General features: G+C 44.6%; 1 protein-coding gene and 1 long non-coding RNA gene across 7 annotated transcripts in view; one reads left to right on the top strand and one right to left on the bottom strand.

The window, feature by feature from the left end:
* PSD3 (pleckstrin and Sec7 domain containing 3) overlaps positions 1 to 26,784 on the bottom strand; it is a 141,228-nt gene that overhangs the window by 101,094 nt on the left and 13,350 nt on the right. For 2 of the 6 annotated variants that reach the window (XM_037902320.2, XM_043546931.1), the window contains exons 3-4: positions 14,818 to 15,916; positions 8,380 to 8,769 (exon numbers count right to left, since the gene is read on the bottom strand). In XM_037902320.2, the coding sequence (XP_037758248.1) occupies positions 8,380 to 8,769; positions 14,818 to 15,916 (1,489 nt within the window). Of the gene's footprint in view, positions 1 to 8,379; positions 8,770 to 11,394; positions 11,573 to 14,817; positions 15,917 to 19,264; positions 21,398 to 26,784 lie in introns of those variants that run through there. The other 4 variants (XM_043546930.1, XM_037902321.2, XM_037902322.1 and 1 more) reach the window with 4 other exon arrangements.
* On the top strand, positions 18,337 to 25,205 carry LOC122465852. Its single transcript, XR_006290958.1, has 2 exons — positions 18,337 to 18,813; positions 25,097 to 25,205. It is a non-coding gene; the product is annotated as an uncharacterized LOC122465852 (long non-coding RNA).

The following is a 26,784-nucleotide window of genomic DNA, read 5'->3' on the forward strand; positions in this document are numbered from 1 at the left end:
TGTCCAGTTTTGGGCCCCACACTACAAGAAGGACGTGGATAAATTGGAGAGAGTCCAGCGAAGGGCAACAAAAATGATTAGGGGTCTGGAACACATGACTTATGAGGAGAAGCTGAGGGAACTGGGATTGTTTAGTCTGCAGAAGAGAAGAATGAGGGGGGATTTGATAGCTGCTTTCAACTACCTGAGAGGTGGTTCCAGAGAGGATGGTTCTAGACTATTCTCAGTGGTAGAAGAGGACAGGACAAGGAGTAATGGTCTCAAGTTGCAGTGGGGGAGGTTTAGGTTGGATATTAGGAAAAACTTTTTCACTAAGAGGGTGGTGAAACACTGGAATGCGTTACCTAGGGAGGTGGTAGAATCTCCTTCCTTGGAAGTTTTTAAGGTCAGGCTTGACAAAGCCTTGGCTGGGATTATTTGATTGGGGATTGGTCCTGCTTTGAGCAGGGGGTTGGACTAGATGACCTCCTGAGGTCCCTTCCAACCCTGATATTCTATGATTCTATGACCTACATTCCATTGACTTTCAGAGAGACTTAACCTAAGGGTAGGTCTACACAGCAAAGAAAACCCTGCAGCTGGCCCATGCCAGCCGACTTGGGCTCAAGGGGCTCGGGCTATTTCACTTTTGTATAAGTTTTCGGGCTCAGGCTCTAGGTGGATCACACTGCCTTCCACGTGAACTTGTGTCTGGCATATCTCAGCTGACTCAGGCTCGCAGAACTATCAAATTGCAGTGTACACATCTGGGCTCGGGCTGGCACCTGGGCTCTAAAATCCCTTGATGGGGGAGGATCCCAAAGCCCAGGCTCCAGCCTGAGCCCAAATGTGTACATTGCAATTGTATAGCCCCTCAGCCTGAGCCCCAAGTCAGCTGATCCAGGTTGGCTGGATCTTTTATTGCAGTGTAGACATACCCTAGGAATCTGCCAAAAGTAATCCACAATCCCACCGGCTGACTTTCTTTGTCATCTGGACAGCCAAGTTTAGCAGCAGTCAAGTTTTCCCACACTGCACTACGAACAAAGGATTAGAGCAGCCGTATTTGGGGGGGGGGCGGGGGGGGCTCTAGGAAGTCTGGGATATCAGTGGTTGGACTTGGGCACACATAACGCAGCATAGATTGTTCCCTCTAATTTTTCACGTCCATGTGCGGAATGAATTTTGTTATGTGAATCAATATGGAGGTGGTATGTGACACATCACCTTTATATTGGTGCACATAACAAAATTCACATGGTGGGGTGGGGCCAAGAGGTTCGGAGTGTGGGAGGGGGCTCAGAGCTGGGGCAGAATGTTGGGGTGGGAGGGGGTGAGGGCTCTGGCTGGGGGTGTGGGCTCTGGGGTGGAGCCGGGGATGAGGGGTACAGGAGGGGGCTCAGGGCTGGGGCAGAGGGTTAGGTGAAGGTGGTGAGGGCTTCAATTAGGGGTGAAGGCTCTGGCGTGGGGCCGGGGATGAGGAGTTAGGGGTGTGAGAGGGGGCTCGGGACTGGGGCAGAGGGTTGGGTGCAGGGGGTATGGGCTGCCCAGGGGCTGCAGTGGGGAGAGAGGACTCCCCCTCCCAGGCCTCTCTCGCCACAGCAGCTCGGGGCTGGGAGAGAGGCTCCTCTCCCCGCTGCTGCAGCTCCGGTGGGGCTGGGCTGGGCTGAGGGAGGGGCTCTCTCCCACGGCTGGGGCAAGTCCAGGGCAGGTCCAAGCTGGTGCCGGCGGGGAGGAGTACCTCTCCCCGCTGCGCCAGCTCCGCATTGGAGTAGAGGCATCTCTCCCCGCCACAGCCCTGAGCCCCTGCGTGGGGCTTAATAGACAGCTGCATAGCTTAGAGGGAACTTAGGTTGGGACCCAGGGTTCAACAATTGCCTGGGTTACACAGGAGGGTAGATGCTCAAGCCACAGGCTACAATATCCAAGGTCTGCTAACTTGAGTTCTACTAATCCTGGTCTTACCTTGCAGTGTAAACATATCCTAAAGGGCTAGTGTCATAAATATAAAGGAAAGGATAAACATCTTTAAAATCCCTCCTGGCCAGAGGAAAAACCCTTTCACCTTTAAAGGGCTAAGAAGCTAGGATAACCTCGCTGGCACCTGACCACAATGACCAGTGAGGAGAGAAGATACTTTCAAAGCTGGAGGAGGGGAGAAACTAAGGCTCTCTCTGTCTGTGGGATGCTTTTGCCAGGGACAGAACAGGAATGGAGTCTTAGAACTTAATAAGTAAGTTAGTCAGATATGCGTTAGATTCTGTTTTGTTTAAATAGCTGATAAAATACCCTGTGCTGAATGGAATGTACATTCCTGTTTTTGTGTCTTTTTGTAACTTAAGGTTTTGCCTAGAGGGATTCTCTATGTTTTGAGTCTGATTACCTGTAAGGTATTTACCATCCTGATTTTACAGAGGTGATTCTTTTTACTTTTTCTTCCATTAAAATTCTTTTAAGAACCTGATTGTTTTTTCATTGTTCTTAAGATCCAAGGGTTTGGGTCTGTGTTAACCTATGCAAATTGGTGAGGATTTTTATCAAGCCTTCCCCAGCAAAGGGGATGTAGGGTTTGGGGAGGATTTTGAGGGGAAAGACGTTTCCAAGCGGGCTCTTTCCCTCTAATATATCTGTTAGACACTTGGTGGTGGCAGCAATGAAGTCCAAGGGCAAAAGGTAAAACAGTTTGTACGTTGGGGAAGTTTTAACCTAAGCTTTTAAAAATAAGCTTAAGGGGGTTTCATGCAGGACCCCACATCTGTACCCTAGAGTTTAGAGTGGGGAAGGAACCTTGACAGCTAGTCTGGGCACTTCCCAGACAGGTCCTTTCTATTCATTGGCTGCTAGGAGCTGCAGTAATGTAACAACTGCTCACAGGGATTTGCCAATTTACCTTGCCTTTCTGCTGTCATGTCTAGGGGCAATTCCACTGAGCAGCACTTCTGTGGAATTCAGGGCTGCCAGTATTGGGATCTATACAGGTTTCTGGCCTCATGCTGTTTGCAGCATGTCTGCAATTGCTTTGTGTCTATTTACTTCAAATAGCAGAAAGCATACAGGGAGTGGAAGATGGGAGGGATCAGCAAGGAAAGCCACCTTATTGAGGTCAGAACATGTAAGGATAAAGTGAGAAAGGCCAAAAGTCAAGCAGAGTTGGACCTTGCAAAGGGAATTAAAACCAACAGTAAAAGGTTCTATAGCCATATAAATAATAAGAAGAAAACAAAGAAAGAAGAAGTGGGACCGCTAAACACTGAGGATGGAGCGGAGGTTAAGGATGATCTAGGCATGGCCCAATATCTAAACAAATACTTTGCCTCAGTCTTTAATGAGGATCTCAGGGATAATGGTAGCATGACAAATGAGAATGAGGATATGGAGGTAGATATTACCACATCCAAGGTAGAAGCGAAACTCTAACAGCTTAATGGGACTAAATCGGGGAGGCCCAGATAATCTTCATCCAAGAATATTAAAGGAACTGGCACATGAAATTGCAAGCCCATTAGCAAGACTTTTTAATGAATCTGTAAACTCAGGGGTTGTATTGTATGACTGGAGAATTGCTAACATAGTTCCTATTTTTAAGAAAGGGAAAAAAAGTGATCTGGGTAACTACAGGCCTGTTAGTTTGACATCTGTAGTATGCAAGGTCTTGGAAAAAATTTTGAAGGAGAAAGTAGTTAAGGACATTGAGGTCAATGGTAAATGGGACAAAATACAACATGGTTTTACAAAAAGTAGATCGTGCCAAACCAACCTGGTCTCCTTCTTTGAGAAAGTAACAGATTTTTTTTAGACAAAGGAAACACAGTGGATCTAATTTACCTAGATTTCAGTAAGGCGTTTGATACGGTTCCACATGGGGAATTATTAGCTAAATTGGAAAAGATGGGGATCAATATGAAAACTGAAAGGTGAATAAGGAACTGGTTAAAGGAGAGACGACAGCGGGTCATACTGAAAGGTGACCTGTCAGGCTGCAGGGAGGTTACCAGTGGAGTTCCTCAGGGATCGGTTTTGGGACCAATCTTATTTAATCTTTTTATTACTGACCTCGGCACAAAAAGTTGGAGTGTGCTAATAAAGTTTGTGGATGATACTGGGAGGTAGGAGGGAGGTACTGCCAAAGCTGGGAGGTACTGCCAATTTAGAGAAGGACCGGGATATCATACAGGAGGATCTGGATGACCTTGTAAACTGGAGTAATAGTAATAGGATGACATTTAATAGTGAGAAGTGTAAGGTCATGCATTTAGGGATTAATAAAAATAATTTTAGTTATAAGCTGGGGATGCATCAATTAGAAGTAACGGAGGAGGAGAAGGACCTTGGAGTATTGGTTGACCACAGGATGACTGTGAGCTGCCAATGTGATATGGCCATGAAAAAAGCTAATGCGATCTTGGGATGCATCAGGTGAGGTATTTCCAGTAGAGATAAGGAGGTTTTAGTTCTGTTATACAAGGCACTGGTGAGACCTCATCCGGAATATTGTGTGCAGTTCTGGTCTCCCATGTTTAAGAAGGATGAATTCAAACTGGTACAGGTACAGAGAAGGGCTACTAGGATGATCCCAGGAATGGAAAACCTGTCTTATGAAAGGAGACTCAAACAGCTTGGCTTGTTTTGCCTAACCGAAAAAAAAGCTGAGGGGAGATATGATTGCTCTCTATAAATATATCAGAGGGATAAATACCAGAGAGGGAGAGGAATTATTTAAGCTCAGTACCAATGTGGACACAAGAACAAATGGATATAAACTGGCCATCAGGAAGTTTAGACTTGAAAATTCGATGAAGGTTTCTAACCATCAGAGGAGTGAAGTTCTGGAACAGCCTTCCAAGGGAAGCAGTGGGGGCAAAAGACCTATCTGGCTTCAAGATTAAACTCAATAAGTTTATGGAGGAGAAGGTATGATGGGATAACATGATTTTGACAATTAATTGATCTTTAACTATTCATACTAAATAGTCCCAATGGCCTGTGATGGGATGCTAGATGGGGTGGGATCTGAGTTACTACAGCGAATTCTTTCCTGGGTATCTGGCTGGTGAGTCTTGCCGACATGCTCAGGGTTCAGCTGATCACCATATTTGGGGTCGGGAAGGAATTTTCCTCCAGGGCAGATTGGAAGAGGCCCTGGGGGGTTTTCGCCTTCCTCTGCAGCATGGGGCACGGGTCACTTGCTGGAGGATTCTCTGCACCTTGAAGTCTTTAAACCATGATTTGAGGACTTCAATAGCTCAGACATAGGTGAGAGGGCTATTGCGGGAGTGGGTGAGTGAGATTCGGTGGCCTGCATTGTGCAGGAGGTCAGACTAGATGATCATAATGGTCCCTTCTGACCTTAATATCTATGAACCTATGAAAATAGTACAACATTGACCAAGGCTTGTTAAAAAAAATTGGGGGAGGGAGGGAGAAATAACTAAATGATGGGTCAAAACTACTGAGAGTATCCCTGTACAGTTAGCTTGACCTTTTAATAACCTTTATTCAATAGCAGACGGTATTTCTAAGGGTTAACTTTGTGAGCATAGCACAAAAGTAATAAAAGAAGTGAAGTCAACGCACACGCTGTATCCTAGCTGTAACCAGGCGCAGACTCACTGGCGGCACCACCTGCTGGTCGTCTCAGGGAATTAGCATTCCAGCCTCCAGAGTGCCCTCTTCAGCCTTTACAGAGCCAGCTGGGCCCTGATCTGGGTCTCATCCTCAGCGACTGGCCCTTTGACGGTCTGGGTTCCCACCTCCTGCAGGGTTCCCTCCATCCCTGTTGTCACTTCCTTCAGTTTTGGTCCTTCCAAGCCCACAGGCACCTCCTCCGGCCTCTCCTCAGTTCCCCTGAGGGGGCAGTGCCTCCTTATGTGGCCCAGTGTCCAGCAGCCCCAACAGGCCCTCTGCCTCCTTGCTGCCCTGGACCTTTCCGTGTCCCTCTGGCCGGGGCATGCCCACCGCGAGTGGCCCTTCTGCCTGCAGGCCCAACAGGTTGGCAGCTGCCCGGGTTCCCTCGCCCGGCGGTCTGTCCACAGGAATTGTCCCTGTCTCTCCTCCAGGCGAGGTGCCCTGCCCCTGTCCCAGTAGGGACAATCCCTATTTAAATGTCCCTGCCTTCTGCAGGCATAAGACGTCCATTGTTCTGCCACTTACCACCGTTACCTCCGCAACTCCTGCTGGAGGATCTTTGTCGGGGCTGCTGCTCCTCCTCCACCAGCTGGCCCATGCTCTCATGGAGGGCCCACTGCACCTCCCATATGTCCCATTGCCTGCCCCCACCCCGGTTCCCCAGCCGGTGGTCAGCCCCCTTCCTCCAGCACACTGACCCGGGGCCCAACCAGGGACTGCATCTGGGGCCTCCCCATAGAAGACCCCCGTGTACCCAGGATCCATCATCCCCCAGGTCACTCCCGTCCAGGCAATAGTCCTGCTGTCCACGCCCTTGCCCCTTGTATCGGGGGAGGACTGCTTACACCCACATTCTCCACCACTCTGAAACCGGGCGCAGACTCACCGGCGGCACCTCCTGCTGGTTGTCTCAGGGAATTAGCATTCCAGCCTCCAGAGCACCCTCTTCAGGCCAGTGTCTCGCCTTGCTGCTGGCTCCCATGTCCCTCCCAGGACCCCGGTGCCCCTTTCACTGGGTGCTGCCCCCTAGCAGTACCCCATAGTTCTGCATCTCTCCCTCCCAGGGGAACCCCCCACCCACAAGACCTACCTTGCCTCAGTCGTAGACTCCTGCCGGTCACCAGCTAGCCCCCATGCCCTGCGGCAGACTGCAGTATGAACCACTCATCCCAGGCAAGGTTGGGTTTGGACCTGCTGCCTCTGCCTAACCTTGGGCTGTCCCCTGCCACCCCAGTACCTGCTGGGCCTAATACTAGGCTGCAGCCTGGGGGTTTCCTGTCTGGAGCTCCCCAGCTCCTCAGGCCCTTCCCCAGCCCTGCTCCAATCTAGGTACTCTGCTTAGGTCCCTGCAGCCAGGTCCCTCCCTCTCAGAAGCTAGAGAGAGTGTGCTCCTGGGCTTCTGGCTCACAGCCTTTATAGAGCCAGCTGGGCCCTGATTGGGGTGTGGCCCCCAGCTGAGGCTGCTTCCCCAATCAGCCCCACTGCCTTCCCCTGCCGCACCCTCTCCCAGGGCTATCTTAAACCCCCTGGGCCCGAGCAGGTGTCCACCCCGCTACACTAGCATGCACAGCCTGGCAAGATCATAGCAGTCCAGTCCTTCCTGGTCTCTCTGTTCCTCAAGGACCAGAATGCATGGCGTGTGTACTGCTTTCTCAAGCCTACTTTCGTGACAACACCCCGACCTACTCAGCCTGGTTGGCGTCAGTCTACTTTTGGTTCCATCTCTCCACTTTGTGCAGCAAAGCCTTTTAAACCCTTCTTGAGTGGCTCATGCAGCAATCTGAGCTTCCCCTCATCAACAGTCATTTGTAGCTTCATCTGTAAACCGGGGTTGTTGTTATTTGTACGACTGTAACATTTGGTGCGCCACTCTAAGCACTAGGGCTTCCTGCCGCTATTGATAGGCTGGCAGATTGAAAACAATTTGAGTTATTGCTTCTGTGTCTGACTTGCCTCTCTTTCCTCCCCCCAACCCCCACCCTGCACTCTTCAGCCTCCAACCCAGCACAGAGCATGATGTCTAGCTGACCAGACAGGGGTTCCAAAAAACAAGGAATTGCCTACAAATATACTGCATCCTCTTGCACTGTCCCTATCACTCTTCTCTTGTTTGTCTTCCTTGTCTTTCTCCTTGCATAACAGGCAGCGTGTAGTATTTTTGTACTTTGTGATAAATTATTAAATACTCCTCTAACTCTCTCTTGTACAGTTTCTAACATACAGAAGTAAATGGCATTTGACAACCTGTGGGAAATTGAGTACTTCTGAATCCATGGGTACAAGGGGAGTGAAATCCTGACTCAACTGAAGACAATGGCAAACCCCCCACTGACTTCAAGGAGGCCAGGATTTCATGCCAGATATTTAATTGTCCACACATGCCTTTACGATTCAGATCAAGGGGGTTTTATAAGTCTTTCATAAAATTACTGCTTCCAAAATCAGGCACAACTGGGGATGATCTGAGATGCATGGGCTGTTGGCACACTGACAGCCTTCTGGCAAACTTCACCTTCTTGAGATGTCACATTACAGGCCATCTACTGGTAGTTACATAGACATCACAGCTAAGCTTACAAGTAGTTGGTAGTGTGAAATCTGTCCATTTCTGCAAAAAAGCAAGTCCGTCTGGCTTCTCTCTTTCCCTGCGTTATTTATTTCACTGGACACAGTTATGCACCCTGTTTTAAAAAGTTCAGCATTAAGAATTCCAAAATGAATTCTGAGAGATGCTGCGGAAGCAAATGCCCTTTAAAAAAAATTTTTTTTTTTTACCTGTCCAAATGAGTAACCTCTGTGACGTCTCTTCTGAAGAGGGTGTCACTTCCATCCCTTAATCCACTGGAGATCTCTCCACATTGACTCTTGATCTCACCATTTGTGGGAAGCTTACAGACATCTTGCGGTCCTGAAGCAGTTCTTTCTAAGAACTGACTGCCTTCCTTGATACGTTGCTGGATCATCGGAGTGAGTGGCATTTCAAAACTAAAGTAACTATCGGGTTCCGAGTATAAAGTCTCCAGGGATTCCGCACTATAATATAAAGAAGCATTGTCTAGAATGTTTTCGAACTGTGAGCTATACACATCAATGGAAACTTCTGCATGCCTTTGTCCAAGGACATCTTCATAGCCTCCCGTGGCTGCTTCTTCCTCCTCCATGATCCTAGGAATAAACCAAAAAGAGTCAGTTTAAGTTTTGTTCGATTAGAACTGTTGAGTAAATCTGCTTATTTTCCCTGTGAGTGAGTCACACATATAAAAAGGAACTCAATGGTCTTGAGTTCTAGTTATTCGAATACAAAGCAGAACTGATACTTTGGTTCCAATGCCATGCTGGAGTACAGAACTGACACAGTCTTCTTCGCTAGTGTGCTACAGTTCTGAGAAGGGAGGAAATAATATTCAGGAGAAAAGAAAAAGTGATGTTTACTAAGAAACAACATCAGCTTGCTGTGTTCAGTGAAAGAGAAAGTGTGCTTTTCGGAGCTAGAGTATGAGTCACAAATACAGACACATCTAGCTCCCCCCTCTCACAGCACCTCTACTGACTGCAACACAAAAGGAATTATAGTAGATAAGATGCTTCACCAGGAACTTAGGTCCCAGTCCAGTGGTGCGGGGGCCGGGGGGGGTGGAGGGGGCATATCCCTGGAACCAACCCAACCCCACACAATCCCAGTGCAGCATCAGAGCCTTAGAGGAAAAATTAATACAAATCTCTATTAAAAGCAACCTAATACACGAATACAACATAGAGAAAACACAGGTAAACACCCGCACAGGTAGTATCAAAATGGAAGTGGAATGTGCAGCGCTGTTCAGCCTCTCTGCAGATGGCCATACACGGGTCCTATACCTCCCCTTGGAGAACTCTTAAGTCAAAGAGGGATGAGGTACTCCAGAAACTCAAGGCAACCACGTGAGGTTGTTTGGTCTTCGTCAGACTTCTAACAAGCAGTCTACCTTCCCTCAGATTTCCTGGTACTACTACACGCACACACACACACACACACACTCTCTCTCTCTCTCTCTCTCTCTCTCAATAATAAACAAGACTCAATTTTTTCTCAACTTTAAAATGTGGAATTTTCTTGCTGTTTGGTTTTAGCTATTCTCCAGTGAGAACTGAGGCTCAAACACCCATAGCGTTGCGTTTAAGAGCCTTCTGGAAAGCAACTAGCCTTTAAACAGAAGTGAAAGTGACTTTAAAGAGCCAGTTTCACTCCTGTTTAAAGTCAGTTTCTAGTCTATTATTATTTGTAGTAGGGTAACATCTGGAGAGCCCCAGGCAGGTGCAGTAAAAACTCACGGGGCCTTGCCCTAGTAGGATGTTTCCAAAAGTTAAATAATCTATTTGAAATTTGGTGAACTGCAAAAAGTAAGTAGCCTAACTGATAAAAAGTAATCTCGATTTTTCTATAATTATTTCAGTTGTAACGAAGTAGGAATATACATTAAAATTTTAAACCTAACCAGCGTCCCCTTAACTGACTTGCCACAAAATGTCAGGAGAGGTTAGTGCTAGTCTAGACTAGAAGCGCTACCTCAGTTGTGCCACTGTAGCACATCTGGTGAAGACGCTCTCTGCCTCTCTCCCCTCGGCATAACAACTCCAACTCCACGAGCAGCAGGAGCCGTGTCCGTAGGAGCAGCTCTTCCGCCAACAGAGCGCTGCCCACACCGGCGCTTAGGTCGGTGTAACTTACGTCGCTCGGGGGGGTGGCTTATTCACACCCCGAGTGACATACGTTATACTGAAGTAAGTGGTAGAGTAGACAAGGACAAGAGCTGGAAATGTATCTCAGCCCTGATGCCCATTCTGCTACTCTACCCTCAGAACCACACCCTCTCCTAGCTAACGACTTCGATGAGGGATAAAAGGTTGTTCATTGGCACATCTTGTATGTCCAGCCTGACCATAATAAATGTTGTTTTCTTCTTTAAAGTCCAGTTGTGGTCCGAAAAGTGGCTCTGTAAAAACGTCACCACGATCAAATACTTCTACTTTCCATTTCAACTCAAGTCCCCTCATTCTGTGGCTATAAACATGTTTTTATTCTTAATGGTGCAGGAACCACTATCAGACAAGGAAAGCAAGCTGTATTCTGTTTGGCCTCACACATCAACAGAATTGTGAACTGCAGGACTGGTGAAGATGAAAGAAGCAGAAAGAACCCAATTTGGCTTTCAAGGTTAAGCCAGGGCAGGAAGTAAAAAAAATCTTCCCAGTTAATTGATCAAAATTTAATCTGAGAATGAGTAACTTGTGTTTCTGATATCTATGTTAAGGCTCCAAAACTGGTACCTCAAGGCTTGGCATTGGGAATATCTTGCTGTATTATCTCCTGATTGTTCTAAATTTACATATCAATTTAAAATATGTTGTCGTCACGTAGGGTTAGATGGAAGGGTGTAGGCAATTCTGCAGCCGGTCAGGTCCTACACCGATGACCCTTACTGTAACATGGGGTAGTATTACTTAGCAACCAGAGTCAGTGAGCAGCCCTTCCCATCAGGGCAGCGTGGCCCAATGGCCAGAGTCAGTGAAGTAGCCCTCCTCTGTGAGACTTTGCTGCCAGTTGGCCCGTTGGGGGAGTGGGGCACCACTCAGGGGAGTGTGGCGCTCTGGGTAAGGGGACTCGGGCCCTCCCTGCTCCTCTGAGCCTGAGCCCAGGGCCCTGGCGGTGGTGCTCACCACCGAGTCAGCGGGGATCCTCCCAAAACATGCTGACCAATCCCCTGGTTCACTAACCGGCGAAGAGTTCGAGACCCCTGGGCTGCTTCTTACCCTTTCACCCTCGTCAAAACTCCCCAGGTCCCCAAATGGCCGGGCTCCCACCAGTACCATCTTTTCTCTGGGCTTGTCGGGCAGCCTGGAGTCTCCAGTCAGGAACTCTGTGAGCCACAGTCCCACAGTCGGGGTTTGTAGCAACTCCCTACAGAAAGCTTGCAGCCTGCGTCCTTCCCCATCAGCAGCCTCCCCAGACAGAGCTGGGCTGCTACCTTTTATATGCTGCCTCCAGGCTGAGCATGCCCAGCAGGGTCGGAGGGGCGGGGCTTCCTCAGCCTGCAGAGCAGAGTTAACCCTTTCAGGGCTGGTGCGGGGTAGGTATACATCATCACACATCTTTAATTGATGTTTGTCTATATATTTTTTTCTTTCTTTATAGATACAGTGCTATTGTCAGCTAATTTCTAAGTTGGGCATAAGCTTTCGCGAGGGAAAAACCCCACTTCTTCAGATGCTTATGTCCAAATAAATACCCCACAAAATATTATCCCCCAATAAATCTGTTAGTCTTTAAGGTGCCACCGGACTCCTCGTTGTTTTTGTGGATACAGACTAACACGGCTACCCCTCTGATAATTTCTAAGTTATCATCTGCAAAAAACCTAGAGTTTTCAGGTGCCTAAGTAGCCCCCGAAATAGCTCTCCTGGTATTGGGGAAGTCAGAGGAACCAGGTAATTGATAAAGCGGGTTTGGTTGGTGGCGGACAGGGAACAATGCTATGGGGACACTCTGGAAGGAGGGGATGGAGATTGGTACCTCAGCACCAAATCAGCGCTTTGAAGGCTTTCTTGAAGCTGCCACCTATACTTCCTGGTGAACAGAGGCAGCAGCACCATGGGGTGCTCTTGATGCACTGTGTGATAAATGAGAGGGGGGTAGCTCCCTTTTGTGGACATCCAGCCAGCCAGTTAGCTACAGACGGCTAGAACTTTTTAAAATTGGGGGAAAACTTCCCTTTGTCTGCGGTTGTTGTTCTCCGGGTAAGAGGGGAACAGGGCAGCAGTTATGCTGTGAGAAGCTGAAGGCCAGGTATGAAACTCATCAGAATCATAACTAGAAATTGCTTATTTGGAAACCCAGATACGTAAGTAGATCAGGAAATGTCTAGGAAGATGCAATTAGGTTTATTTTGTTTATTTCTTATGGCTTGCGGACTCCTCTGTGCTAACCCCAAATGCTTCTGTTTTGCTTTAATCTGAACCTCAAGAAGGTTATTCTTGATGTTTAATTTTTGTGAGTGAGTTTTTAAATCTAGCAAAAGCCTAAGTTCCAGATGTATTTTCTTTCTTTTTGTTTTTAATAAAATTTACCTTTTTTAAGAACAGGATTGGATTTTTGGTGTCCTAAGAGGTTTGCTGTTTAATTAGCTGGTGGCAACAGTTGATTTTCTTTGTTTTCTTTCTCAGCTCTTACCCAGAGAGGGGTGAAAGGGCTTGAGGGTACCCCACAGGAAGGAATTCCCAAGTGTGCCTTCTTGGGTTCTCAGAAAGGGGGAGGGGGGTTGCAGCATCTACCCATCCAAGGTCAGAGAAAAGCTGTGACCTTGGGATTTTAATACCAGCCTGAAGTGGCCAGTATTAATTTTTAGAATCCTTGCAGGCCCCCACCTTCTGCATTCGAAGTGCCAGAGTGGGGAATCAGCCCTGACACACTGAACATGCTACACAGAAATAACGACTCCCCTGGAGCTGTGGCCTGGTGTGCTGGAGAGCAACCAGCAGAGCCTTTCTAAGGCCAATGCCTTTGCATAGAGCAGTGGTTCCCAGACTTGTTCCGCCGCTTGTGCAGGGAAAGCCCCTGGAGGACTGGGCCGGTTTGTTTACCGGCCGTGTCCGCAGGTTCAGCCGATCGCGGTTCCCAGTGGCCGCGGTTCGCTGCACCAGGCCAACGGGAGCTGCTGGAAGCGGCGGCCAGTACGTCCCTCAGCTCGCGCCGCTTCCAGCAGCTCCCATTGGTCTGGAGCAGCGAACCACGGCCACTGGGAGCCGCGATCGGCCGAACCTGCGGACACGGCAGGTAAACAAACCGGCCCAGCCCGCCAGGGGCTTTCCCTGCACAAGCGGCGGAACAAGTTTAGGAACCGCTGGACTAGAGACACAGACCTGCCCTTCACCATACCAAGCCCTCGCTTCATACAATCCTGTTCTCCTCAAATTCTGGGCCCCAGCACTACACAGCTCCCCCCATTTTGCCAAAGCCCCGCATAATCCCACATCCCTGCCCCAGTGCCCACCCTCACATTCCATGCTGTGCAGCCTGCCTACAGCTGCTCAGGAAACTTTAACAAAAAGAAAGGTTTGAACATCTTTCAAGCGTTCCTTTTTCCCCCATTGGTATTTTGCCTCTCATCAGGGAATCATCTCCAAGTATTCAAAAATCAAAAGCAGGGCCCCCAAAATCATGAGATGGCTTAAAAATCATGAGATTTTAAAAACATAATATAATACATTTGAGGGGTTTTTTGTCTTCTGGTTTCTGAGCCTTCAAGGTGCACTTGGATCACATTTTTAAGCTTTTCTCCACAACCAGGAGGGCTCAAAACTTTTTGTTTTAAAATGACAGCTGAAATTCTCACATATTCACATGGCTCCAGGATCTGGTGCTTTAAGAAATCCAAGAAATATCATGAGATTTGTGATAAAATCACAAGAATAAGCAACACTACAAAACCATTCCATTTGGTAATCATGGCAAAACTCAAAGGACTCTGAGTAATAAAAGGACTGACTCCATGTATGTTTTAATGTGAGCCTTTCAAAAAACAGCTGGCATCTGATCTAAGATCAGAATGTGTGTGCAGGGTCGCAGGCAGGCCCTATCGTCGTTCACCAAGAAGAATACAAACAAATGTGAAGAAAACAGGACACAAATTTGAATAAGGAACAAACATTCGCAATTTTTTTATATATGTAATATAAAAAAATGCCACTATCCTCTTGTACTGTATAGGAATAGGGTGGTATCCCTTTAAATAATTTGTGATCCTTCTGGAAACACTCACTGTGTTCAATGTTTAAAACCCTGCCAGAAATCAGCCAGAGCAGCAGTATGTATGTGGCTAGGCCTTGCCTGTGTGTATATTTAGTCAACACAGTTATCTGGGACCTAACTGTGCCCTGTGCGTTTCTTCATGTTGTCTTTGTTGTGTAAAAGGCAAACCACAGAATTCCTCTAGAGTTATCGTGCCCAATTTGGAGACTAAATTCAAACATTAGAAGTGTGGAACAGACGGATTTTAGTTCTGCTTCAGCGCAACCCTCAACTCCACATTAACAGTGCCATCACTACAGTCATCTCCATAACATTCGTTACAGCAGGCAAATAATCTAATCAGTCATTTGCATAGCAGCAACTCCCACAGTGTGTTAGGCATGGCCCACAGGTGGGAATTCAGTCCCTGCCCCAAAGAACGTTCTTACCTTTCACTGTCTGTGTTTAGCACATGGTTCTTTTCTTCAGCAAGTTTATCCTTCACAAAGACTCCATCCTCCCCACCTTCAGCTAGCAAAGCTAGAGAAAAGGACTCCGAGCCAACTCCTGGTTTGAAATCTGCCTGGGCTTCGTTCCAAACACTCTCAGACAAAGTGACTAACCCTGAGGAAACTGGGGCTGGAATGGGGTGGCTTGATGCTTTGGAGAACTTCTTTTCTACAGACACGGCCCTTTGTAAGTGTGCATTGGCCTCTAGCGCTGAATGCTTCACTCCCTTCTGCTCCTCTGCTTTCTGTATCCATAAAATCTCCACCCCTTGAAATTCTACATGTTTGCTCACAGCTGCCTCTTTCGATATCCTCCTCCCAGGACCCGTTTGCATCTCGCCTGGATTGTACGCTGAAAATTCCTTCTCAAAATCTGACCATCCCTCCCCCAGAATACTGATAACGCCCCCAACTTTGCTATCTGCCTCCAGGGCTGGTACAGATGGTCTGTGACAGCTTGTCTCCTTCACTTTGGGGACCTCCTCAGTTTTATTATTGATGGCTTGCAAGGACTCTGACTGCATTTCTCCAGTTACTATTGCAGCCAGATCTTTTTCTATGATCAAATACAATTTCTCCTCAGCTCTTACTTCAGATGGAAGAGGCTTGTCTGAGGGTTTTTCTTGGCCTGCTGGAACCAATTCTCTGGCTGCCTGTACGTCTTGGCTGCCAATATTCCTTTCTTTTTCCATTTGCAGCTCTGAACAAAGAGAAGCGTTTGCTCCCTTCTGTACTTTTGCAGCTTCTAGCTCTTGAGAAATTTTCATAATCCCAGTCTTTCTATCAGTACGTGGCAAAGTTTCTTCTTTCGATGGTAGCAGTGATACCTCAATGCAAGATTTTGGCTCATCTGCGTAAGTGCCACTTACAAGAAGAGTAGGCAACTTGTCATCCTCCCTCCTTTCTGGACTGCATGTTATAGCCTCTGCTAGAAACTCAGATGAACTCCTCACTGCTTCTGCACCTTGCTCCATAGTGCCATATTCTGGAAATTCATTGGAGACGTTATGTGGGAGCAGAGTGCTATCTCCTTGTCCACCTACACAAAAGAAAGAGAGTGTATTTGTCTATTGGGTACATCCATTTACTTGTTAAGGGTATTAGCTCCATTCCCAGATTAGCTGCATTGCTTCTGCAAGCCCACTGCAAAGAAATGCTATTGTATTTAGCTCTTTTTGAATGCTACTGCACTGTAAAATTGGGCTTTTTACATTTGAGTGTTGGGGAAGCATATTTTTTGGAAGTTAGCACTGCCAAGTTAGGAATGCCAAAAATATTTGCTGAGCTTCACAGGGTCCCAGTGGCCCGTGAATAGCATGGACACATGCCAGATGAGAGAACTGAAGAAAGTAGGTATCTGGAGGTTTAACTTCTGTCCATGATGTGTGCATTACCTTGTGTTTTATACATTAATGTTATTGTCATTTTCTCTTTTTAGCTGTTCTAAAGAGCAATGGTATGGAAAGCAACTGGTTAGATCCCACATATCCCACGAGTACGGACAAACAAAACGGGAAATGCTAGAAAGATTCCAATTAGCTGATAAGGTAATTAATAAACTATGACACTCTCTAGCACTACACCCTCATCTTTTCAGAACCTGTATAAATGAAGGCCGAACTGCAGTGATGCATGGACATTTATCACCACACTTTACAACTTTCCAGTAAAAGATTAAATCCAGTGTCACACATGAAGGCTGGGGTTTTCAGTCTTGTTTTTCAAGCTGATGAAAATAAAGCAATTGAGACAACTGATGGCCAGATTTTCAAAAGAGCTAAGCACCCAACAGCTCCCATTGTTCTCAGTCAACACTAATTCAACTGTTCTCAATGGGAGCTGCTGGAGGCTACACTTATGAATCTCTGGCCACTTCAGTTAGGTGCCTATGTTGAGGCTGAGCACTTTTGGAAAAATCTGGCCTTGAGTATTTACTTAGTCATTCAGAAGAAAACTAGAAGCATGTTTTGGATCCCAGTTGTATCAATTATTATTATTATTACAATACTGAGACGGGCTGAGATCCAAATCGAAACCATCTCCTGGCTTCCCACCCCACCCCTACTCTGACATGGGCCCGGGGAATATATTGGAATTGGACATGGACCTACATTTCATAAATTTGAACAAATTTGGAGTGTTTTGGATTTAGATCCCATTTCACAGCCCATGTCTAATTGCCATGTAGCCCCAAAGTAATGAAGTCAAAGTCTCTTCTATAACCGTGACTAGCTAGATTCTGTTTACTTCATCTCTCTGAGATAAAAATTCGTAGGGAAGTTATTAATGGCACCCAACTCTTTCAGATAGTCCTACCATGTCCTTAGCCGTGCATCGTGGCAACACAGTTTGTGGCCCTATCTCCAAAGATAGACCAAATGGACTTTTTAAAAGAGGAATAGGCAGACGCTGAACCAGTTTTTTAACCTACTAGTTCTTCAGCAAAGGTTTTCAAATGTATAGGAGAGTGAAAGAAGGCCCAATTCCCCATTAAGCAGAGGCTGAACAGTTTCTAAGCAGTAATATTTATTAACAACTGCCTAAGCACACGGATAGGCTGAATTATTTGTTTCGTATCTGCATCCAATCTGCAAAAATGGCCGGCGGATATCCGCATCTGATATAAAGCAGATATCCACAGGCTTGCAGGGCTCTACTTATAAGGAGTCCCTTACTTAAATATTTTTGCCTAAGCACATCTAAACGGCCATGACTTCCTCTCATATGCTGAAGAACTGCTTAGAAAACGCATTTCTAGAAGCAGCCAGAATGCTTCCAACATGCATTCAGCTTTGCCTCCGTGAGTTTCACAAACCAGCTGCATGTTGACTGTAACAGGTAAGCTACAAGGACAATTAGTGACCATGTTTTAAACCTAAAACCCTTGCAAGGGATTTATCAGTCTCAAAGGCCATCTTTGCTTCTGAAGCAATCCAAGACAAATAGTGCAGAGCTTAGTTTTCAGGCAATGAATATAGGGCACAGCTGTGAGCTTCCCCACACACCCTATGTGACAAGGCAGCTGCTTGGTAAAGCAGTAAACAACTGACAGAAAGTTTCTGATGTTTTCATTTTTTTCATTAACTCCATGAGTAACCTAATCCCTAGCAAACCCATGGCCAAAGCTCTACGGTGCATCCAAAGAATAGAGGAGTGCTATTTAAAAGACTCACTGGGCTAAAGCAAAAACTACGAGTTTGAGGGTCTTATTCACATTTACACTATATCCCCCGTTATACTGCTCTTCCAATATAAAGCCCATTTCAAGGTCCCTTTACGCTGCCAGTGTTGTGAAGGAGCCCTACTGTAAATAAGAATCTTTACTGGAGTCCCAGGGAGAAACAGCAAATTGATTACCTCAAACTAGTTTCAATCTAAAATGCTCCTAAAGAAAACATGTGAAATAAGCAATCAAAGCAATAACCTTTTCTGATATGGCCTACAGGACCAACTTCCACGGTGAACTTTACCATGGTCTCTATTCTTTGCAGGAACACATTCTGGAGGGTCGACCAGCAACCACCTGTTCTTAAAAAAGGCTTACTATAATGCACCTGAAGAAGTGGGCTGTAGCTCACAAAAGCTTATGCTCAAATAAATTTGTTAGTCTCTAAGGTGCCACAAGTCCTCCTTTTCTTTTTGCGGATACAGACTAACACGGCTGCTACTCTGAAACCTGTGATAATGCTAGTGGAGCACACACCTTACTTCAGGTAGCAGGGTTTAAAGGAGCTCGAGTTCTTTAAGGGAAACCCCTCCCCTCTTCCCATCCACCACCACAGCATCATGTCTTGCTACAGCTCCCAGCATATCCTGCCTAGCCCCCATCCCCCAACATGACTGCATTACAAATAAGGCTAGAAAAGGAACAGCAAAATCAGGTGCTCCGCTGAAGATAAGCAGAACAATAAACGATGAAAGGATACACTCTTTCAGGTAACACCAATTTCTACTTTCCATTTAAGGTTGCTTCTTTCAATAAAGCAAAATAAAAAATAAAAAGGCTCCAAGCTAAAATAGGAAGAGAGGTGTACGCAAGGAAAGCTGAGACACTGGGAAAATATAGCCTGAGAGCAGCTGGCACTTTTTTGATGCCTAGAGATTTAAAGAATCCATTACTTAACCTGCACTGGCATAAATATGATATTTCGTATGTAAATAATCAACCATCAAATTTCCAGCTAACACAGGAGCTTGGTCATGGTATAATAAAGGAAAGGCTAGGAAGCAAAAAAAAAAAATAATAATAATAATAATAATAATCAAACACATTACAAATATGGAAAGACATTTTCCCAGGAACATTTTACAAAAATGTCTCTCTCTCTCTCTCTCTGTTAGCTAACTAGCTAAATATATATTTATTTGAACAGAGTTGCCTACTCACAGAGATTACTGTAGCTCCAGCAGTTACCCATTGGTCAATGAGTATGCATAGATCATCAGTTTATCTATAATGATACAAGCTAATTCGATTGCTGCTGTTCTAGTCAACGGGAATCAAAATAGTTTCAAATTTCCGGGCAGCCCGCTGCCCTGCATTGCACACGGAGATGTAAATGGAAGCATTCTGAGCATTATGAAACTGATGAGGGAACTGCAGTCTCATTCACTCTATCACAGAAGCTAAGGAGTCCAACTTGGCAGCTTATAGAAAATAGCTCCACTAGGGATTTTCTATAGTTGAGAAGATTATTTCCAGGGAGATATTTATGATTAACAGGAGTTTGTTTTATTATAATCAGATTCATCAGCACAAAAGAACCAAGAGCACAAAGGCAGTTCTGAGAGTACAATACTGGCCTTGTAGTAACCGAGGCACAATGGCACTTTCGCATTATAGCGCATCTTCTCTGATGCAAGAATGACTGCACCAAAAAGACAGGTTTCTTATGTTTTAACTGCCTCCAAGCTTGTGCACTGTTCATAAGCTATATTTTAAATTTAAAAATTGAAGAATTTATACTTATGCTTTCCTTTTTTTTTCCTTTCCCAAATTTAAACAAAAAAAAAAAAAAAAACCTGTTTAAGGGGGGAAAGTACCATTGTTGATACAGAATATTAGTGTATGTTACTGAACAACAAATTGCAGGAGTCATGGAATTTTCTTACTAACTTAACCATCTCAAAGGCACAGAACCACCTAGAGAGTCATCTTAAAGTCCCTCTAACAATACTGTAACAAACTATTTGGTTGTATCAAGAGTATCTCGTCTCATACAGAAATGGAACTGACTCAGCCCATCAGACAGCAGGGATACTGTACGCTCACAAATAGGTTTTTTTTCTGCAGTTCTTTAGTTTCTAAATGATGCAATTCCCTGTGCCTTGATTGGTTCCGACTGGTGGATGGCCTTTATTAGCCAAAATAGAAGGATTTGCATAATCATAGTACAACTCTTCTATAACGGTACAGCAAATATCCAAATCTCTGTGTTGATTGACTACATTGATCTTCCTGCTCTGCCTGGCACTTCTCCTCAGGATTTTCAAGCTGTCTGCTAGCAACAAAGATATTGCCTGCACTTCCCATGCCCTTTAGCTGAAACCAGGAAACCTCCAGAATTTACATGAAAGAAATGGGAGCAAGGGCTGGGAGATGTATGAAAGGAAAATTGTTTTACAGGAGGAGGTGGAGAGAGACAGCCAACGGGAAAGAAGTGGGGGTCAGAAGCTCATGCTATCTCCATTGTGACCAACTCTTACTATGTTATTACAAACTCCCGATAGTATTCTTTTTGAACTCCCAGCGCCTGGAGTCCTGTGGTTATGTCAGAATCCCAGCATTCATTAAAAAAAAAAAAAAAAGCTTGAAAATATGAACTCTAACAACCTCAAAGATCAGACAGCAACTGAAAAGAACACAAGATTTATTCTTTAAGTCTCATGATATTTTGGGTCCTGACTTCAACACTTCAGGTTGGCAATACTGTGTAACTCAAGCTTAAACGCCATCTTTTCAAACACTGCCAACTCCTCCAAATGGTTAGGAGTGTTGTGAAGTCTACAGAGCAACTAAAAATGCATAAAATCTAAAAATCCAATGGTAGCAGGCTTCACTAGACTATCTTGCAGGCTGGAGAGAAGACGCCATCATTCTGCACCAACTCAGAGGCCTGCACGTAACAATACCCTTGGAACAAGACAAAGTTCAAGAATAACATCCAGCATGTCCTGGGAGAATTCAGCACAAAGGATTATTAATTACAAACTGCTGTAGTGGCCACAGATGGCCAATGAGATGGCTCAATCTCTAGGGTCATTACCTTGAAAGCTACAATGGTAGAACAGAGCAGCTGCTGCACAGGCTGAAATGAGTTAATGGAACAGAAATGGATGGAAAAACAACTGAACTCAGTATCCCGATGCACCAGCATTACCATTTCTCACAATGTTATTGCCAGTCTCATAATATTTGGTGTTTCTTCTTAAAGCCCCAGCTTCTGGATTCAAGTAATTACATGAGACTCTCAGCTTCCTTTTTTTTTTCTTTTTAAAGAGTTAATAGCCTCATGGTTGCAGTAAAAATGTGACCCCCCTAAAGGTTCAAAAAACACAAAGCACATTTAAAAAAAAACAAATTAATTATTTTTAATCTCTCATTATTTGGGTGGGATCTGACTTCCGCTTTTTAAAATGGTTGGGCTCGGGAAAAGTTTTTTAAAAACCCAGTCTTTAGCTATAATATTGAATTTTTGGAAAACCAACAACATGTAATTGCTGATAGGGCAGTCAAGGGATTAAAAAAGTTAATCATGATTAATCGCGCAATTAATCGTGCTGTTAAACAATAATAGAATACCATTTATTTAAGTATTTTTGGATGTTTTCTACATTTGCAAATATATTAATTTCAATTGCAACACAGAATACAAAGTGTACAGTGCTCACTTTATATTTAGTTTTATTACAAATATTTATACTGTAAAAAACAAAAGAAATCGTATTTTTCAATTCACCTAATACAAGTATTGTAGTGCAATCTCTTTATCATGAAAGTTGAACTTACAAATGTACAATTATGTACAAAAATTAACTGCATTCAAAAATAAAACAATGTAAAACTTTAGAGCCTACAAGACCACTCAGTCCTTCTTCTTGTTTGGCCAATCGCTCAGACAAACAAGTTTGTTTACATTTGCTGGAGATAATGCTGCCCGCTTCTTGTTTACAATGTCACCTGAAAGTGAGAACAGGCGTTCGCATGGCATTGTTGTAGCTAAAGATTCATACGTCCCTTCATGCTTCAACCACTATTCCAGAGGACATGAGTCCATGCTGATAACAGGTTCTGCTCGATAACAATCCAAAGCAGTGTGGACCAACGCATGTTCATTTTTATCGTCTGAGTCAGATGCCACCAACCAAATACTGATTTTCTTTTTAGATGAAAAGGAGGACTTGTGGCACCTTAGAGACTAACAAATTTATTTGAGCATAAGCTTTCGTGAGCTACAGCTCACTTTATCGGATGCATTTGGATGGTTCGGGTTCTGTAGTTTCTGTATCAGAGTGTTGCTCTTTTAAGACTTCTGAGAGCATGCTCCATACTTCGTCCCTCTCAGATTTTGGAAAGCATTTCAGATTCTTAAATCTTGGGTCGAGTGCTGTAGCTATCTTTAGAAATCTCACATTGGCACCTTCTTTGTGTTTTGTCAAATCTGCAGTCCAAGTGTTCTTAAAACAAACACGTGCTGGGTCGTCATCCGAGACTGCTATGACATGAAATATAGGGCAGAATGCGGGTAAACACAGAACAGGAGACATACAGTTCTCCCCCCAGGAGTTCAGTCACAAATTTCATTAGCGCATTTTTTTTTAACGAGCGTCATCAGCATGGAAGCATGTCCTCTGGAATGGTAGTCGAAACATGAAGGGGCATACGAATGTGTTGTCTATGTGGCATGTAAATACCTTACAAGGCTGACTACAAAAGTGTCATGCGAACTCCTGTTCTCTCTTTCAGGTGACACTGTAAATAAGAAGCAGGGAGCATTATCTCCCATAAATGTAAACAAACTTGTTTGTCTTTGCGATTGGCTAAACAAGTAGGACTGAGTGGACCTGTAGGCTCTAAAGTTTTACATTGTTTTGTTTTTTGAGTGTAGTTATGTAACAACAACAAAAAATCTACATTTGTAAGTTGCACTTTCATGATAAAGAGATTGCACTACAGTGCCTGTATGAGGCAAATTGAAAAAAATACTATTTCTTTTGTTTATTGTTTTTACAGTGCAAATATTTGTAGTCAAAATAATAGTAAAAAGTGAGCACTGTATACTTTGTATTCTGTGTTGTAATTGAAATTAATATATTTGAAAATATAGAAACAAATCCAAAAATATTTAATAAATGTTATTGCATTCCATTGTTTAACAGTGCAATTAAAACTGCGATTAATCACAATTAATTTTTTTAATCACGATTAATTTTTTTAGTTAATTGCATGAACTAACTGCGATTAATCCAGAGTCCTAATTGCTGAGGTTCTCAGGGCATTTGAGGGGCGAGTGCGGGTCAGGGGTAAGGACTGTACTGCATTTCTTAATGCACCACTACTTAAGACACTCATGCTAAATGTTTGAAGAAGACCAAACTTACACACAGAGAATCTACAGACTTCCAAGGAGGGTTTTTATTGGCAATAAGGGTCTAAAGAAAATGATCCTATAATCAGGATTTAGTGACAAAGTATGGATCTTTGCAGCCACCCCAAAAGAAATCACACAAAAATATTCAGATGTATTTTATTTTCAGACTTGTGACCAATCAGCCACCCCACAAAACATTACAGGCACTGAATATTGAGGCAGACAGGCACAAAGGCTACCTATATTTTTGGGACTTAAACCAAGAGGAGACATTGCTGGTAAAGGTGCAGCTGGATATTAAGTACACACTTTTCAGCAGGGTTCTTCAGTGAACAAGGAGTTTCCCCATAGGAGGTTGGACAATGTAAAAAGAAGGGAGGTACAGCAGGGAAAAGATGGCCTTGTGGTTAAGGCATTGGCTTGTGACCCAGGTAATGTCTGTTCTATTCCTGGCTATGCCACAAATGTCCATGTTACGTCAGCCCCCCCACTGTGCACATCCATTATAAGACAGCGTTTAATAGTATGACCATATACTATCTTTTCCACAGCATACTCTGGGGCTCAATCAGGGTTGTGCCGTGAAGGAGACTGTTGTGCCCCTGCCTTATTTGTTGCAAAGCTGCCAGGTGTACAGTGAAGGAGGCACGGGACTACAGGACGATGAAGGACAGGTTTGTGGTTAAGGCAGCTGAATGCTGTCCTGGGGGAATCAGATTCTATCCTACCTCTGCCACAGTTCCCTTGTGAGGCTGGGCAAGTTACTTAAAGCAAACTTTTCACAGGCGGTCACTAATTATGGGTTCCTCATTTTCTGGGTGTCCAGCGCAAGGCACCTGGGGCCTGAATTTCAGAAGCACTGAGTGCTCTCAACTGCAACTGAAGTCATGGGGAATCACGGAGACTCAATGCCTTTAAAAAAGTCCGACCCTAAGTGGCTCAAAACAGGCATCCAAAATGAATGGACTCTTTTGCCAATTTTGTCCTTGATCTCTGTGTCTCAGTTCCCAGTCTGTAGTATGAAGATACTTTTCAGAGTAGCAGCCATGTTAGTCTGTATTCGCAAAAAGAAAAGGAGTACTTGTGGCACCTTAGAGACTAACAAATTTATTTGAGCGTAAGCTTTCGTGAGCAGCTCACTTCATCGGATGCATTCAGTGGGAAAAAAAAAATCCGATGAAGTGAGCTGTAGCTCACTTACGCTCAAATAAATTTGTTAGTCTCTCAGGGGCCACAAGTACTCCTTTTCTTTTTGTTCTAATACTGTGATCCTATAGGGAGAGGGTTTGTAGTCTCTCAGGGGCCACAAGTACTCCTTTTCTTTTTATGAAGATACTGTTACCTTAATACTGGCACTTCCTGGCTCCTGAGTGCTTGATTCTACAACATTAATAATATACATTCAACCTCTTTTCTTTAACTGGCTTGCTGTGATATCCTTGACCCTGAGCTACAGTGTTTATTGAGTCTAAGGTGTGGTTAACTCCTTCACAGAAAGCAGCTGCCGGTTATTATGACAACTTTAACCACCCTGTTTTCAAATTTAGGTCAGGTTGTTTCCAGAGCCCTCTTACAAAACAATATAGTTGTTAGTATAATGCCTCAGAGCCTTTGTTTTGTTTCCTCAGGTCGTTACTGAAGTCTGGATTTCTAGTCTGTCAGTGCTGATCCTGGGGCTAGCCTCACATCCGCAGCATTCAATCCCTGACTGGCCATGGAGCATGCCAAAGGGAGGAACAACAAAATGGGAGCTACCACACTTGATCAGACCCATGGTCTATCCGACTGTGGCCAGGACCAGATGTTTCAGAGGAAGGTGCAAGCAACTGCATAGTGCAAAAGCATTGAATAATCTGTCTGAAAGGACGGTTCTTCCTAAATCCCCATCAGTTAGGCACTGTCTGATGGCCTGAACCATTATGGTGTTTATATTCTTCATTTAATAAAAAAAAGTTTAATCCTGTCAAATGTAGCTATGAATATCCTTTTCCTTACTAAGCTCTTTGCCACACTGCATCTTGTGACAATGAGTTCCACGGGTTAACTATGAGACAATGTAAGGCACGGTCCCACACTAAAGTTTCAGAACTCTTGCTACTCTTTAATATATCTGGTATTGCAGTGGGGTAACTAGCTGAAATTCCATTCACAACCTGTGGATTCAAATACGTCTGACAAAATGATGAATTTACAGATGGAGGCTTGAATTTCACCCTTTTAAAAATTTTGCATTTGAATCCCATTTAATTTGGGCAGGTTTGTAATCCTAATTCCACATTCCATATATTTTGCCTCATGTTTTCTGTTCATTCCAATTAACCACTTATACATAAAGAACAATCTCTGCTTTGGCCTCTTACAAAAAGTAGTTTGGGGGCTCAGCAAGAGAGCACAGCTGCAGAGGGAAACCTCAGAGAAAGAAATCCAGGTGTCCGGAATTGCCTTGAGAGTGGAAAGAGTGAGAGATGACTGGGTTTTTAGATGAAGGGGGCAGTCCAGAGGAAACAGGAGAAAGGTACGGAGAGGAGAGCCATGGTAGGAATGTAGGTGAGGGAACATGTGGAACCTAAGGGACAGGATGGCAGGGAATTTGGCGATAAGGAAGGGATATAGGGAGAACAAAGGTTCAGGGAAACATGACGGAAGGAGGATGCGGAAGGTAGAGATGGGGAGATGGGAAGGGGAGGTTTATCTGTTGAGAGGAATGGAGGCAGGAAGAAAGAGGAAATGATGTAGAGAAGGGCAGTCAGGCAAGTGGGGTAGAGGAAGAGAGCAGAGGGAGGCAAAAAGATTAGTGAGACAAGCACAATGCTTAGTCAAGTGTGTGAGTAAAGTATTCTGATATTTTCTTTGCATAAGGCAACCAGAATCTTTTGCCACAAGTTGACAGCCTCAGGCTACAGAAGGGTTTGAGCTTGTACAAACAATAGCTGGAGTGCCACATAATCTGTCACATAACATGAGCATACGTTAACATAGTAAGCGTTCCGTTGTCATTGCCACGACTGAGGCTCGGGAGGCTTGTAGGTGTAGAAATAGAGGCCTCTTGATTCTTGTGTAATTGGTAGCACACGGCATCTTAATGTAGCCCAGAGGATAACGGCCCCTTGAACGGTGAATTGGCTCATCAGGAATTTGTAAAGCAAGTATTTTCCTGTGGCTGTAAGGGCAGCCAGAATTTGCATGACAACCAAACAGTTACGAGGAAAGCATTCTAAGATGTTTGATCACTGGTAAGTTTAGACTGTTCATTGGGATATGGCTGTCAGAGTTACCGCCCTCAAAGAATCAACACTGGGTCAGAATAAAGGTTATT

Source organism: Chelonia mydas, chromosome 5 (genome assembly GCF_015237465.2).
Source record: "Chelonia mydas isolate rCheMyd1 chromosome 5, rCheMyd1.pri.v2, whole genome shotgun sequence".
Taxonomy (NCBI): domain Eukaryota; kingdom Metazoa; phylum Chordata; order Testudines; family Cheloniidae; genus Chelonia; species Chelonia mydas.